Genomic DNA, 16,112 nt, shown 5'->3' on the forward strand with positions numbered 1-16,112 from the left:
TGTATTATAAACCATGGAGTACAAGTAATATTTCTGCAGCAATGGAAACATTCTATATCTTGAAAGAGTGACAGTAAATATCTACCAAAACTGATCCAATCCTGTACTTAAAACCTGCATTTCAATGCATGTTAATTATTATCTCTCTTTTTTTAATCGGAAAGAGGATGCTGTGATGGACATTTTCATACTTAAATGTTTTGCAAATTGAGATAATTTCCTAAGCATAAATTTCTTAGACTGAAACTGCTGGATCAAAGTCTAAATATATATCTTTTTAAAACATTTAATATTTATTCATTTATTTGTTCATTCAAAAATATTTACTGAGTAAAACACGTTGGCCAAGACATTGCCAAACTGCCTTCTAAAGTAAACTCAGTAGCAAATTTCTTAATTTGTGTCAATACTATATTTCATACTTTTAAAAAAGGTCCTCCCTTGGTCAGATTTTTTAAAATATTCATTACTTCTTGCTTTTTAAGAAAATTATTAATGACAGTAGAACATTTTCTTTTATGTGTACTGATCATTTGTATTTCTATCTCTACCTCTCTCTTATTGTGTCCTTTGTTCCTTCCCCTCACTGGTATTTACCCTTTACTTACTGATTAGAAAAAGCTTGTATTTAAGTTTCAAATACATTTTCAAAGCTTCTCATTGGTCTTTTAAAAATTCTGCTTAGAAAAGTTCTGACAGTAAGAATATTTACATTTTTATGCAGAACAGTCAAATTTGTCATGTTTCATCTTTACGGTTTTTGTCTTTGATATCATACTTAAAACACTTTTTCCCACCGTATAACAATACACACACACACACACACACACACACACACACACACACATTCTGTGATGCCCACTTTTCATGATTGCAGAGCTAATTCTGTCACTGCCTGGGACACTGCTGTTGTATATAGAGTTCCCACCTTGGTGAGCAGTCCCTTCACCGTTGGTTTTCCCTCAGGTTGCAGGAAAAGGGGGTTGGCAGCTTGCACTCGAAGAACGTTTTGTAACACTTTAATCCATTCCTCCAATATATTTGGGGAATCTGCAGTCAGATAGTATGTGTGTTTTTCAGTGGTCAACTAGAATGGGATGAGAAAGAGATAGAAAGGAAACTGCAGATTTTAGAATAATTATCATTTCCTTGTCCATTCTTCAAATATCACTACCTAATATGGAAACAAATATGCTGCAACTTGAAGCCTAGGTTCCAAATAAATGATTCTATAAATCATGTAGCATATTTTAACCACTTTGTGAGAAGGACAATTAACTTTTTATGGAAATAATTTTTTCACTTCCATTTACTTTAAAACTCTTCATAGTGTTTGGGGTCATGATTTTTTAATCCTGTTTTCTCATTAGATTTTCCTTTCTCCCCTTAAATGTGCTACGGGTTCCTAGTTGTTGAAATGAGGAGCAGAATAATTGCAGAGTTTCAGAAGCCTACAAATGATTCTTTTTAAAAATAGATGTTTATTTTTTTAATTTATTTTTTAATTGGAGGAAAACTGCTTCAACGCTGTGCTGGTTTCTGCCATACAACAATGCAAATCAGCCATAAACACACTGATTCTCCTTTGTACATTTTGGGGCAGTTCTCAGGTATTAGCCACTGAAAACAATGAAAATGTACTTTTCTAATAAAATGTTGTATTTCACCCTCCAAAAGAGGAAGATAAAAAAATAACAATTATGGAAGGCATTTCCGATGTAAGTCATCTGAATTTTAAATCACCTATCCAAACTATTTCAATAGCTTGTTTTGTTTTTTAAACTCGGCAGAGGTTTCCAGCAAGACTGGCATTACGTGTGTGTGAAATGGTCAGCAGCCCCCTCTGTGGTGTGACTTTGTGGGAACTAGGACAGCCCCTCTGCTCCCTAATATCCTTCCCACTTAGGTGTTAGAGCATCTGAAGTTCACAGAACTGACATTTTCTGGTTCTGTATTAAATTGTGAACACCTCTAAATTCAACAGTACATTAAAATATGGGTATCTTATTGGGAAATCATTTATCAAATAACCCTCCCCTAAAATAGCTTGACAGCTTGAGAACTGAGAATGGCTGGGAGGGTTAGGAGTGGGGAACAAACAGTGTAAGGGATCAAGGGCAAAGAAAATACAGTGGAGACTTACTTAATGTAAACTCAGGTTATAACATAGTTTTAACTAAGAAGTCCCAGGGTTTCACACATTTTAGGGGCATCAAACTGATCACCAAATGGAATACGAAAATACTGAATACCCAGTCTTATTCTATTAGCTTACATAATTGACAACTGAGTTTTACATGATATAAAAAAGAAAAAAAAAAATACCTGAACTGTTTGCTTGTTATCGCCTCTTAAAATGCTGCAGGATGCACTAAGTTCAATATGGCCCTGTGGTTTTCTGATTACATCGCTCTGTATGAAGGGAAGAAAACCAATGCAAAGTGATTACCTGTAATAGTCATAATAAGAAATGATTTGTCTCATTAATTGCATTACATGGAAGAAAATCAGTCAGGAGTCTGATTTACAGATTGAGGAATTCAGTTCTAAATAACATGCAATTTCCACTCACCGGAGATTTGTAGTAAAGTAATTCACCACCTTTAAGAACAAACCATCTCCGCTTCCAAGTCTTGACTTTACCACTCATTTTTAATAAGTAGCCAGATTTTTCCAGTGGTTCCTAATTAAAGAGATTTAAAAAATATTTAAGTTCCCTTTGGAGACTCTAACAGATTCATTAATTTAAAAAAAACAAAAACCCTGATTCAGTGTTTACATTTTTCCCATTGTCACTGGAAGATGAGCAAGTTTTCAGGAGCTTCTGCTCTGGCTGTGAGTACTCCAAGTCTGCGGAGTAAGCATCTGGGGGAATAGCATAATCGCTTTCAGAAGCCACAGAAGAGAGAGACACACCTAGACGAAAAGAAATAAATCACGTCAATCTTTAGTAACTGGATGGTCCAAATGCTGGTTGTCAGTTTTCCTAAGAAATACATCCATATTCCAAATCATCACCCTTCCTAGACTAGATGTATTCCATGCCTTTGACCATGAAGGACCTTTAAGGCAGAAAACAGAACTAAAGGGTTAAGGACTATCATGCAAATCTCCAAGGAAGTCAAAGAAACATAAATAATATTTTGGTATGACTGTAAATACAGCTATTTTCACATACATAAAATGTACGTAATAGTCTAAGAATATGTTTTATTAAGAATTAAAAATATGTGTATTTACATATTGACATGTAGGCAAATCACTGAGTTGGGAAGATCCCCTGGAGGAGGAAATGGCAACCCACTCCAGTATTCTTGCCTGAAAAATCCCATGGACAGAGAAGCCTGGCGGGCTACAGTCCATGGGGTCACAGAGTCGGACACGACTGAAGCCCTGAGCACACAGAGCACGTGCAAATGTAGGCAAACAAATGCTGAACCTTAATTTATCAAGATCTGTATGATCATACTTTAATACACTTAATTTCTGTAATCATTTTAAAGTAACATCACATTAAAAGAACACAGGAGTCCAATACTACTAATGTATAGATTTTGAAAATCTTTCTTAAAAGAAAAGCAATAAAAAGGATACAAACAGACTATTTCATTTGCCAGCAGCTATAATGCAAAATTCAAAGGAACATTTTTCGCAATAATTCACTTGCCATTTTAGAAGACAACTTGCCAGTTGCAAGTCACACTGGAGAGTCACTACAACTGGAGATTTTGAAAATATTAAATAAAATCAAGAACTTAAGTCATTACTCATTATAGTATCTGGCAATTTTTAAAGTGTCTATTAACATTTAAGAGCCATGTTAGGATAATTTCACTATATTATTCTTCTAATTTATTTGACTAAGCCAAGTAATGGATGTGATAAAAGTAGTATCTTTATTTTTCAAAGAATAACAGAAATTTCGACCTACCAAGGACCTCAGAGATCATTCTGGTTCAGGCCCTCATTCTCTAAGGAGACTAAGGTCCACAGATTAAAGGATTTGTCCAAAGTCAAAACAGACAGGAAGAGGCAATGTTGGAGTGCAAACCTCAGGCTCTTAGCCTCAAGATGCTAGGGACAGAGCAGAGAACAAAGCAAACAAATTTCTGTCCTCGTGGAACACAGATTCTAGTTGGGGGACACAGACAAAAAACAGAGAGCAAATGCTATGGAGAAATAAACCATAGAGCCAACTAAGGGAAATAAAAAGTGCTAGAAGTTGGAGAAGAGTAAAGGACTGTATTGGAACAGTGTGGTCAGGGTAGAGCTCATTGAGAAGGCAGTGTCCGAGCCAAGCACTGAAGGAGAAAAGGAACCAGCCATAATGACATCTGGGGGAAGAATACCAGGTAGAGCAAACACTCAGTGCATAGGTCCTGTAACCAAAGCATACCTGGTATGTTCCAGGAATAGCAAAAGGGTCTGGGTGGCCAGAGCTGATAAGAGAGGAGAAAGGAGGAGATGAGGTCAAAGACATCAAAGAATCATGTAATACCTTATAGTCAGTATAAGGAGTCTTTGCAGTGTTTTGAGCAAAAGTGTGCTACCTGATTCCAGTTGTCAAGGGGGCAAGGCAGTAGCAAAGAGACCAATGGAAGCCAACACATTAAATCTATGAGAGTTGAACAGCTCCTGTTGAAGCTGAGGGGCTTGGGAGTACACAGGGGTTCCATGGAACAGTTTGAAAACCAACATGCTATGCCACATTAAAGGCTTTTGTAAAATACAGATATCATTTAATATGACTGACTCTCTCTAGAACCTGTATCTATGCTGAACATTTCTTCAAAATCCACAAAAACTGTAGGCCTGCCCAAAGTAAGTTTTCTTAATATCAGATTAACCACCACATTTTCAGGTGTATTCTCTGCCATTTAGCAGTGTAATGAATTGAGCTAAAAATAAGTCCATCCGTACTATAAATTATTCAAAATCAAAAAGTAACTATAAAAGAGAAACCTCATTTAAGCCAAGTATTTCATTTTATTCCTATAACGAAGTGATCTCTCTTTTACAGATAAGCTTTAAAAAAATAGATTATCTTGTCTGCAATCACAAAGAAAATTCAGAAGAGGATTAGGACTAAAATATGTGTCTTAGTCCTCAGTGAATTTTCTTTTCACTATGAGGCTTCCCAGTGGTGCTAGTGGAGTAAAACAAACAAACAAAAAAAACCCTACCTGCCAATTGCAAGAGATGCAAGAGATGCAGGTTCCATCCCTGGGTCAGGAAGATCCCCTGGAGGAGGGCATGGCAACCTACTCCAGTATTCTTGCCTAGAGAATCCCAGGAACAGAGGAGCCTGGCAGGCTACAGTCCATAGGGTGGTAAACGGTCGGACTTGACAAGTGACTTAGCACGTATGAGTGGAAAGCAGTATTTTGAGATTTTTTTTTTTAAGTCCTATTGTAGAGATAAAATTCCCACTAAATATCCTGAACTATTTTGAGCTGTCTTGTGTGTGTGCAACCTTCCCTTACCTCGCTTCAAGGCTCTGGGGCTGCCTGGCCCACTCCGACTGCGAGAGTCTGACTCCGAAGTCCGGGAGCTGGATCTTGAACTGTCTTCTTCTTCTGACCCAGAGGAGTCATCCAGGAACGGGCTGCTGCTTATCTGGGTCGCCTTCTAAAGAGAAACAAAATAGCCTCCCTGTGTGTCCATCTTTAAAGTTATCTATTTAGGTACAGAATTTTACCAGAAGTTATGGAATAAGATTTTTTTAAGGACTAGAAGAAAGCATTTTGCTATTATCAAAGTCACACTTGTTAAATTCCAAATTCCAATCAGCAAGGCATTTGTAAATGATAAAGATTCCTAAGACCATAAGGCTGTTCATATCTGGTGCTTTTTCTTCTGATGATACTTATTTTAATCAGGCACTTCCCGCAAGGGAGGGGAACCCTGGCAGTGATTTGAAGAGCTTTCTAAATTAGTTGTTTTCTTTACACCATTAACACTATTTCCTTTAAACAATTAACAGTTATGGATGGGGTAGAGGCTCACATACAGCATAACAAAAATGGAGCATATCAGACCTCTATTACTCTGATTAAAATAAGTATCTTCTCGAGATTTTTCCATTGCTTCTCTTTTAATAATGTGCTAGTGTGAACTTCTAAAACACCCTATAAAGGGAGTTTATGTAAAATGTCAAGAGTGGAATTTGGAGCTTGAATAAACAGTTTTTTTGATCCACGATGAAGAGACCCACATGTTTAACAATAATGAGTTACCCCCTTCAAAGTTGTATACACTGGGGTTGTCATGTTCTTGTATATCAGAGATGTATAAAGTCCTGATGTGGTATAGGAAAGCACTGCAACAGAATCTGAAACAGAAAACAAAATGATTAAAAAAAAAAAACAGATCTAATTAGCACTTAGGTCTATTTCTTATGAATGTGAATTAACAAAATTTCTATTTAAAGAGACACTGGATGAACACATGATATTCATTATACAGCCTTCTTTAAGAACGATGGCATCTACAGTTTAAATTATACACTTTCTTCCATGGTTCATTACATACCCAAGTGTGCTAGCTCCCCAACTAGCTGATAACCTCTTTGAAAGTGAGGATCTTAGCTTTTGTTTCTTTGGTATCTCCATTCAGCTCAGGCTGGGTGGAAATGAGTACAGATACCTACTGACTGATTCAGTGAGCAGTACCCCGTGAAGATACTCTTTGATTATTCGGAGCCCTATTAACCCAGTGTTAAAATATTGTCACTTTTAATCCTTTAGCAGGTGAAACTCAAATTGAAAGGTTAGAATATATTTCTTGAGTGGCAAAAACCGATAATAGCCGAAAAGGAACAGAACATTAATGGTTACCTCTAAGATACAGATTACAGATAGGAAAGGAAGGGGCCAGTAGAAGGAACTATAGAAAAATGTCTCTTTTTATTTCAGACAGTTCCTTGTGGTTTGGTTTTATGTTTCATAATGAGCATGTATTTTTTTCTATAATAAATTTTTGAAGAAAGAAAGGAGGAATGTGTTTTAAACTCTGGAAAAAGAAGACATAGAGATCAATATTTTTACAGTTTAAACAGCTGAAATTCCAGTGTCCAGGCTTTAGCTTCTTTGGGGTAAAATCATGAGATACTCGCTACATGAGAGTTGAACATCAATGTGCCCCTATACTAACATGAATTTCAATTTTAAAATATAAATCAACAACTTCAGAAAGCAGTTTCTGAAAGTTGGCAAAACTGTATTTATTCAAATGACTTTAGACATTTAGGAAATTCTTGGCTAGTGAAAAGACAATACAAAATCACTTATTCTTTAAAAAAATGTTTTTATTACAGTAAAAAACACATAAGATAATATTTACCATCTTAACCACCTTTGAGTTCAGTTAGTGTTAAGCATATTTACACTGTTGTCAATCAGATCTCCAAAACATTTGTTATCTTGAAAATCTGAAACTCTATAGCCACTAAGCAACTGCTCCCCTTCCCCAACACTTCGTAACCCCTAGGAATCACAACTCTGCTTTCTGATTCTATGAATTTGACCACTTTGGATGCCTCATATAAGTGGACTCATACAGTGTCTTTTGTGACTGCTTATTTCAATTAGCACAAAGTGCTCAAGGTTCGTTCATGATGCAGCATGCAAAAACACTTACGTTTATGAACATTCTCCATGTTGAAGGCCTCAGACATTCGAATGCCTGATTTGGCTACAGCATAAATTCTGCTTTCCTAATGTAAAAGAGAGATTTAAGCTGGATATTTGCAGCAAAGAAGCAATTACTTTCAATACATATGTTTTTCATTTGTTCTTCATTTAACAGTCACCAGAGTACAGCATTATTCTAAAACTGTCATCAGTGCCAACTAAAATATGCCACTGTGAACAGCACTGGAGAATTTTTTTCCATCCATTAGTCACTCCATTATCTTTGCTTCCAAATTTTTGCTTAGTATTTTAAATTATTTTGAAGAGACAGGAAAAAAGTAAAAGAAAGCTTGTTCACAACCACTGACTATTCATAAACACCACCATTAATATGCCATCATTTCAGAACATGGTTCAAGAAAAAGAAGAAAACCTTGAATGGCCATAACATAAAGCCAGAAATCATTTATTATCTTTCACTACACAAAAATATTATCTTTAACAATCTACCATTCTAGAATATGGTTAAAGAAAAAGAGAAAGCCAAAACTTGAAGTCAGAAAGCACATACAAAGTCGCATTAAGTTCTATCACCTTCATATTACAATGAAGTTGAAGAAACACCTGAAGTCAAATAATAAGTGAATTTGAGAACTGCAACAGAATTTATACAGTCTTGTTCCAAAAGTAGGTTGTTATTTTGTTTTCTCTTCTTCTCTGCGATTTCTCAAATGGGTACTGGAAGGCTATTAGCCCTGTCCCTATGAGAAAAGGGACTCCAGGTTGTCCCTCACGCATAGATCCCCATGTCCTGAACTTTGTAACACACCTAACCTGCACAATTGTCTGGGTCAGGACACAGTAGGCAACTCAGGCAGTCCTCTTTAGGACTATGCTAGCCAGGGGCTTTGAAGCAATGTGCATGAAATCTCTAATCATCTGAGACACTTTAGATTGAAGAGTCACTGATGGAATGAATCAGAGGCGGCTTCTCTGACAGAGTGATGGTGAGATACACACAGAGACAAATAGCAGAGCGGACAGAACAAAAAGACACATAAAAATAAGACAGTCAGTGAGGTACTTAGAAGCCATGAGAAAGGCAAGGTGACAGTCAGCAGTCGTGAGAGAAGCAGATAGTCACTGCAGATAGGAGAGGGCAAGCTGAGCCATGGGACCAGGGACAATGGGTGTCACCTGTTTCTAAGGTGCTGACCATCAGAGGTGCTGCTGGGTCATCACATGACCTGCTAGAGTGACTGCTGTATTTTTGAACGATATTCCAGTTCAATAAGGGTGGGCTATGCCTTAAAACTGCCTTAAAATAAACCCCTAAAAATCCTTAAAATAAACTTTCATAAATTGAGGTGATCAGAATATACCTCTTTAATGTGAAACTTGAAAATACCCAACAAACAGAAATAAAACCTCAAACTTGGCCAATGTGCTGGAAGGCTTTTGCAAAGCAATACTACTTTTTCAGAACTGGATAGCTTCAGAAAATAAAGTGAAGAGAGAAAGGCAAAAAAGCAGTAAAAATGGTTTGCCAAGTAAAATGAATGTGAAAGCCTAGCCTAAATCGCCAACGTAATCTCAACATAATAAAAGAAGCAAAATTTCAATTCCTAACTGCCTAAAGGGTAACATAATTGGAATTCCAGAGATTCACGTGCCAATAATGTCCATTTTTTATGTTATCCAGAATTTAGTAATGAACTGCAGGTGGTTTCAAGTGGACTTTGCAATGAAATGTTCTTTTAAAAGTAAATAAGAGAGATACATCTCAAGGTCTGAATTTATAGTAGGAAAACATAATTGCCTTATTTGCTTAAAACTGCACTGGTCACTAAATAAAAAATAATAACAGAACATGACTCTGAAAAACCTCAAAATCCTACAACTCAGATGATTCTCTTGAGGCTAAAGGTTAAACTCTGTCAGTAGGTGAAGGAAAACTTCAATCTACAAAACAGATAATTTCATTTTGTTTCAAATATAGCAAGATTTTTAAAAATTATTTTCACGAATTTATTTGGGGGGCTGTGCTGGGTCTTCATGTGGCACATGGGCTCTCTAGTTGCACCTCGTGAACTTAGTTGCCTGGAGCATGTGGGATCTCAGTTCCCCAATCAAGGACTGAACTCCCATCCCTTGCATTGGAAGGTGGACTCCTAAACACTGGATCATCAGGGAGGTCTCAGGAAGAATTTTCTTAATCTAGTGATTCCCAAGAAAGTGAAAGTGTTAGTCACTTTAGTCGTGTCTGACTCCTTGTGACCCCACGGATCGTAGCCCACCAGGCTTCTCTGTCCATGGGATTCCCCACGCAAGAATACTGGAGTGGGGTGCCATTTCCTTCTCCAGGAGATCTTCCTGACCCAGTGATCGAACCCAAGTCTCCTGTATTGCAGCATGATTCTTTACTGTCTGAGCCATCAGGAAGCCTAAGAATCACACAATTAATAGGTTAATTATTATATTAATGGTCAATGTTTCAATGGAAGAAATTTCAAACGATTCTAGATACAGGAAGATGCTTTTGGTTAAAGCAATGGACTGATAAGCTCATGACAAGTAAAATTAAATTTCTCTTAAAGTCAATCAAGTAAAGAATTAAGTTTGAAACTTGATGACCAGTAGGTATCCTGGTCCAGAATTTGCCCACCATTAGCGAGAACTGTTTTTCCTCACCCTTATATTTCCACGTGGTCTGCATGCGTGCCAGGTCGTTTCAGTCGTGCCCGACTCCCTGCAACCCTAGGGGCTGTAGCCTGCCAGGCTCTCCCATCCATGGACTTTTCCAGGAGAGAATACTGGAGTGGGTTGCCATGCTCTCCTCCAGGGGATCTTCCCGACCCAGGGATCAAGCCCGCATCTCTTACATCTTCTGCATTGGCAGGCGGGTTCTTTACCACTAAAGCCACCTGAGAAGCCCCCTTCCATGTGGAAGGCACTCTGAAAATTGAACATTCCTGATCTCTAGCCAACCATTCACTTTCTCCTCTCTAAGAAAAAGGAGTGGCTTAATGTGACTGGAATGCCCCGGAGAAACTGGACATGCAGAGACCAGCGCCTTCCCCTTTCCTTTCTCTTGAGAAGCAGCTGTTGCACAAAAACAACCATTTGTTCTTTCTCTAGACCATGAGTTTCAGAGAAGCTGGGCCTCACTGAGGGAGTCTGCGGCAGTTGGTCCAACACTACCTGCGCCTGGGTGGCAAAATCCAGCAATTTCCTAGATGCAGTATTGGCTCCTGCACCCGCTAGTTCTCTAAAATCTGTTTTATCAGTAATAAAGGCAACATCTAGATCTCCCATTTATCTTACCCTTGTGTCTTATTTCTCAACTGATTCAGAGGAAAAGAGAAGGGAAAACTGAATTCTAAAAACTGGGAATTGTCAGAACAAAGCTGGAGTGGAAAAGAAACAGGAAAAGAAGTAAAGTAAAACCTGAAAATGAGTGTTGAGAAAAAACAAACGTGTGTGCACTGCACACAGCAACATAATTTACCCAAGAGGGAAACCGGTGCAGAGGTGGAGTTGGAGGTTTGCCACAGGCTGCTTTCTTTGCCGAGTCGCAGGCTTCCTGGTCCTCTGAACATGGGGATTCCAAGCAGTCGTAGGAAAATAATCCATCATCACAATTAGTGTCCATAGTCTCTAAAATTTCTGTATTGTCGCCATCAACGAGATCAAGATCTGTTTCCTGAGGTCTCAGTGGCCGTATCATGCTTATAGCGTTTCTGTTTGTGCCAAACATCCTGTCGGAACTTAACTGTGGCTGGCTTAGGTGCCTTTTGGCTAGTGCGATGCTTAAGCTGAAAATATTAGGAATCCTTAATTTGGGGGGTGGCAGAGTGGAGGAAGGTCCTAGTTCTGTGCCTTTTCCAAGGAGTGGGTTAGGATGCTTTGGACTCAAAGCTGGGGTCAGAATAGGGCTTGGGGTGTTAGCTTCACTCGAGGAAGATGAATAATCCAACCTCTGAGACTGAAATTTTTTATTGAGTTCGTCTGAGGAACTATCACGCTCCTTTTTCCTTGATTCGGAATTTCCCTTTCCGAGAGGACAACTCTGAGCCTTCCACTGTGCCTCCTGTTGCCAAGAATACAGCTTCTTGTGTTCTGGTCTCTTTAGGCCAAAGGTCTCTTCTTCAAATATCGAGCTGCTGTCGTCAGAGGCTGTGAGATATGTCTCACTGCCCATTCTGCTACTTTGGACCCCGTCCTCTGATGTGTGGCTGGAAAGGGTAGACGTGTACCTGGACTTGGATCTTCCTTTGCTCCCATCTTCCTCATCGGAACTCCAGTCACTCCCGGGAGCCCCAGAATTCTGGGATGTGCCACCATCCATCGCAAAGCTTGTCCCTGTTTTACGATTCTGCTCTGATGTGCAAGGGCCTTGATGCAGTGTTCTCTGACCTCGGGTGTTTTCTTGAATTTGGTTATCAACAGATTTTTCTGGAATTTCCATCTCTAGAAAAGCATACAGTATATTGGCACGCTGTCTTTAATCAGATAATCTTTCTGTATATTTAGCTTTATGTATCTACACTGTACAGACTGGAATTTTCATTTGAATCAAGTTGATTTACATTACCCGTTTTTAGTTCAATGTCTTTTTTAAACCCAAGTTTGAAAACTGTAAGCTTCCTATAGACTACAATGCCCTTACACTCAACAGAATAGTATCAAAATGAAACTGCTTTTTACAAAGAAACATGGAGGAAAAAACTGACAATAGACCAAGGAGAGATAATACAAGAAGCAAAATGAAAAACAGGGCCACACTGATTATCAAAGATAGCAGCCACTAGATAAATTCTATTTTAGAAGCAAAAAAAAAATGACAACCCTCTTTCTACTAAATTTCAAAATCATAAGTAAATTTAAATGTAATAAATATAAAGCTATTGTTTAAAAAAACCTTTGTTCCCAAGCTTCAGCACATGAAATATGCAAAACCATAAAGAAAACGTACACAAAGAAGAGCTTTACTCACTCTACTTTTGGTTTAATCATAACTACAAAATGTATCTTTATAATAAAAATAACAGTCCTTAAAAATGTCTTTAGACATGGCTTATTTTTGTTTATAACATAACTAATAGAATGAACCACTGACTTCATAAGCAACGAACTTAAAATTTAGTTTGAAGAGTACAAAAGAAAAACTTTGAAAACATGAAAATACAGACAGGATCTTCTTAATTAAGGCTATAACAGGCTCCACAGATTGGTATCAGGCTGTTTGTTAAATCTGCAGATGAGCAAGAGCTACAGTCCAGGCAACCTCAGCTGAACTGAGCTGTACTGAATTGAAAGTGAGAAAGTTAGAAAGTGGGGAGAAAAATGAAAATAACTTCTCAAAAAAAAAAAATCCACGTAATGGCATTAAAGCAAGTACCAAAAGAACCTTCTGGACAGAAAAACATTATGTAGTTTTCAGAAGTTCATAACCAAGCATAGAGACAGCTCTTAGGGCTACAATTTTTCTCCTTTGGAGGAAGGAAGCAGGAGCTGAAAATAGAAAAGATGCAAGTTCAAGTCTCTCTAAAATATTTGGGAAAAGTCACACTGGTGTTGACAAAGCCAGGAGCCAAATGAAGCAAAATTTAGAAGGGCTTTAAGACTAAAAGAAGGGTACAAATCTGCACACAGGTCCAGAGTTTAAACATGTGGCAAATACTTTCTTCTTTGAGGCAATAAAGGGAAATCAAAGCAGTTAAATAAATTTTCATCTGGTGTTCTTTTTCTTTATGAGTTTGCTGCATCATATTTAACTTCATATTGAATATGAGATAATTCTTTATATTTTAAATAAATAATGAATAGGAAGGTCACACTCCTAATCTGAAACTCGCATTAATCTTAACAAATGACTTTTCCTTTTAAAAAATGTTAAAGTAAATTCCTCTAGTCCATAAATACCTTCTATGTCTTTTCCTTCCGTGAACTCAGGTTCTTTAGATGATATCTTGCTCGTTTCCTCAGATTTTACAACTTGAGGAGGACTCCTTGCTCGGGACAAAAAGCACCCAAAGGTCAGACTGCTCAGACGCTGGCCTTCTGAAAGCTTTGGTGTGGAAACAACTGACTTCTTTCCTTGAACTTCTACAAGACCATTAATCGAAATCAAGATCCGAATTTTTCATAACAGTTTGTTAAACAGAGAACCAAAGCATAAATAAAAACGTGGACAAATCACTCCTTAAACCAAAAAAAAGCCTAAAGTTCATCTTTATTTCTGTATAATAACTTGGAAGCCTCAATGTCGAGCACCACACACCAATGTTTAATATCTGCTTATATATTTTGATGGTACAAAATATTTTTTAACTGCAAAGAGAAAACTTTCTAATTCTTTTAAAAGCAGTCAGCTCTCAAGCCACAAACAAACAAAAATCCAGATATAAACAACTAGAGAGTTACAGCTTCTTGCAGTATCAAGTACTAGTTAAATACCAATCAAGTATGTACTGATAAAATTTGATTGTTGGGTAATGCTACTAATAGTGAGAAAATGGGAATGAGATCTTGGTTGTCAAGACAACCCAGGGAAATTTAGATGATCACTGGGGCAAATATCACATGATCACTGGCATAACTTTTGCTTGTCATAGCTTTCAGTGTGCTTCTAATAAGAGAGCAAATAAAGGGGCTGTCTGTGACCATGATATGGAGAACCTTAATCACTTAGAGGAAAAAAAGGGGAGGGGGAAGTTTCTAGACAGAGAATTCAGACAGCTAGGTGAGTGATTACTCAAGCACCTAGAGAAAGTGAAAGTCGCTCAGTTGTGTCCAACTCTTTGTGATCCCATGGAATTCTCCAGGCCAGAATACTGGCGTGGGTAGCCTTTCCCTTCTCCAGGGGATCTTCCCAACCCAGGGATCAAACCCAGGTCTCCTGATTTGCAGGCAGATTATTTACCAGCTGAGCCACAAGGCAAGCCCAAGAATACTGGAGTGGGTAGTCTGTCCCTTCTCCAGGGAATCTTCCTGACCCAGGAATCAAACCAGGGTCTCCATACAGGAGGATTGCAGGAGGATTCTTTACCAACTGACCTATCAGGGAAGCCTGATGGAAAGCACCTGCTGCTGCTGTTGCTAAGTCACTTCAGTCATGTCCGACTCTGTGCGACCCCACAGATGGCAGCCCTCCAGGCTCCGCCGTCCCTGGGATTCTCCAGGCAAGAACACTGGAGTGGGCTGCCATTTCCTTCTCCAACGCATGAAACTGAAAAGTGAAAGTGAAGTCGCACAGTAAGTGTCCGACTCTTTGTGATCCCATGGACTGCAGCCTACCAGGATCCTCCATCCATGGGATTTTCCAGGCAAGAGTACTGGAGTGGGGTGCCACTGCCTTCTAATCATGGGTTTAATTCATCTTCTGGGACTTGTAGCACTGCTGCTTATAACATTAAAAACATGGAGTTTTCAGTGATAGTAAGAAAGGTTTCCAAGAAGTTAATTCTCAACTCTGAAAGAGCACCAAAGGGTAAAGTTAAATAGTAACTGATAATTGAGTAGAAATACAAAAATATCTTTAAACAGTGTCTTCCTTCAGATATATCTTTTAATATTTTCATATTGACCACAGAACTAACTCACAGAACTAATTCATGATATTTTAATAATCACATATACACACAGATTTTTTTTTAAAGTACTGTATCATATCTGGGCTTCCCTGGTGGCTCAGACGATATTCTTCTCCAGTAACACCTAGGTTCCAAGGATCAATAATCCTTAGCCTCCAAAACTAAAAGGCTACCAGTGAGGACTAGAATTGCAAGCCGAAAGTATCAGGGAAATAGCATTTTGTGATTAGGCTTAGTACATATGATCTATTTCAAACAGTGCGAACAACATGAAGACCTAAAGCTTTACTTATAAATATGGAATTCCAGAGGAACACCAATTTTTTTCATTATATAGGCAGAGGAAATGTGTTACATAAGAAATATATTTTGGTCTTCATCCATGGTTCCCGGCACACAGCTCCTAAAACCCTTGGAATTTCCTAAGAGTGATAAAAATGTCTTTTGTTTTCGTAACAAGCCCTTTCAAACACTTCTGAATATATATTAATGAGGTGATTTCTGGAAAGCCCTGAGATGGCCTCAGGATGGGGTTGCCAGGGGAACCAACCAAATCATGAGAAGGTTAGACATTTCAGCCTTACCCTCCACCCACTACCTCTGACCTCAGGGGAGGAAGAAAGGGGCTGGAGGTTGAACTGATCACCAGTGGCCAATGACTTCATCAATCATGCATCCCTACATAGTGAAACCTCCATAAAATCTCAAAAGGATAGGGTTCAGGATGCTCCAAGTTGGTGAACACATGGAGGTGCTGGGAGGGTGTTTTACCTGGTGAGAGCCTGCAAGTTCTGTGCCCCTCCTCCCATATCTCGCCTATGCATCTCTTCTCTCTGGCTCTTCCTGAGTTACATCCTTTGCAATAAACCAGTAATCTAGGAAGTAA

At 38.4% G+C, this 16,112-nt stretch overlaps 1 protein-coding gene across 1 annotated transcript in view; it reads right to left on the bottom strand.

Moving 5' to 3' along the window:
• PLEKHH2 (pleckstrin homology, MyTH4 and FERM domain containing H2) overlaps positions 1–16,112 on the bottom strand; it is an 89,830-nt gene that overhangs the window by 49,535 nt on the left and 24,183 nt on the right. Inside the window, exons 6-14 of the mRNA XM_068977880.1 lie at positions 13,557–13,739; positions 11,140–12,101; positions 7,639–7,714; positions 6,237–6,331; positions 5,484–5,628; positions 2,780–2,916; positions 2,573–2,683; positions 2,326–2,412; positions 929–1,087 (exon numbers count right to left, since the gene is read on the bottom strand). Coding sequence (XP_068833981.1) covers positions 929–1,087; positions 2,326–2,412; positions 2,573–2,683; positions 2,780–2,916; positions 5,484–5,628; positions 6,237–6,331; positions 7,639–7,714; positions 11,140–12,101; positions 13,557–13,739 — 1,955 coding nt within the window. The remainder of the gene's footprint in view (positions 1–928; positions 1,088–2,325; positions 2,413–2,572; positions 2,684–2,779; positions 2,917–5,483; positions 5,629–6,236; positions 6,332–7,638; positions 7,715–11,139; positions 12,102–13,556; positions 13,740–16,112) is intronic.

This window comes from Capricornis sumatraensis, chromosome 1 (genome assembly GCF_032405125.1).
Source record: "Capricornis sumatraensis isolate serow.1 chromosome 1, serow.2, whole genome shotgun sequence".
NCBI classification, from domain to species: domain Eukaryota; kingdom Metazoa; phylum Chordata; class Mammalia; order Artiodactyla; family Bovidae; genus Capricornis; species Capricornis sumatraensis.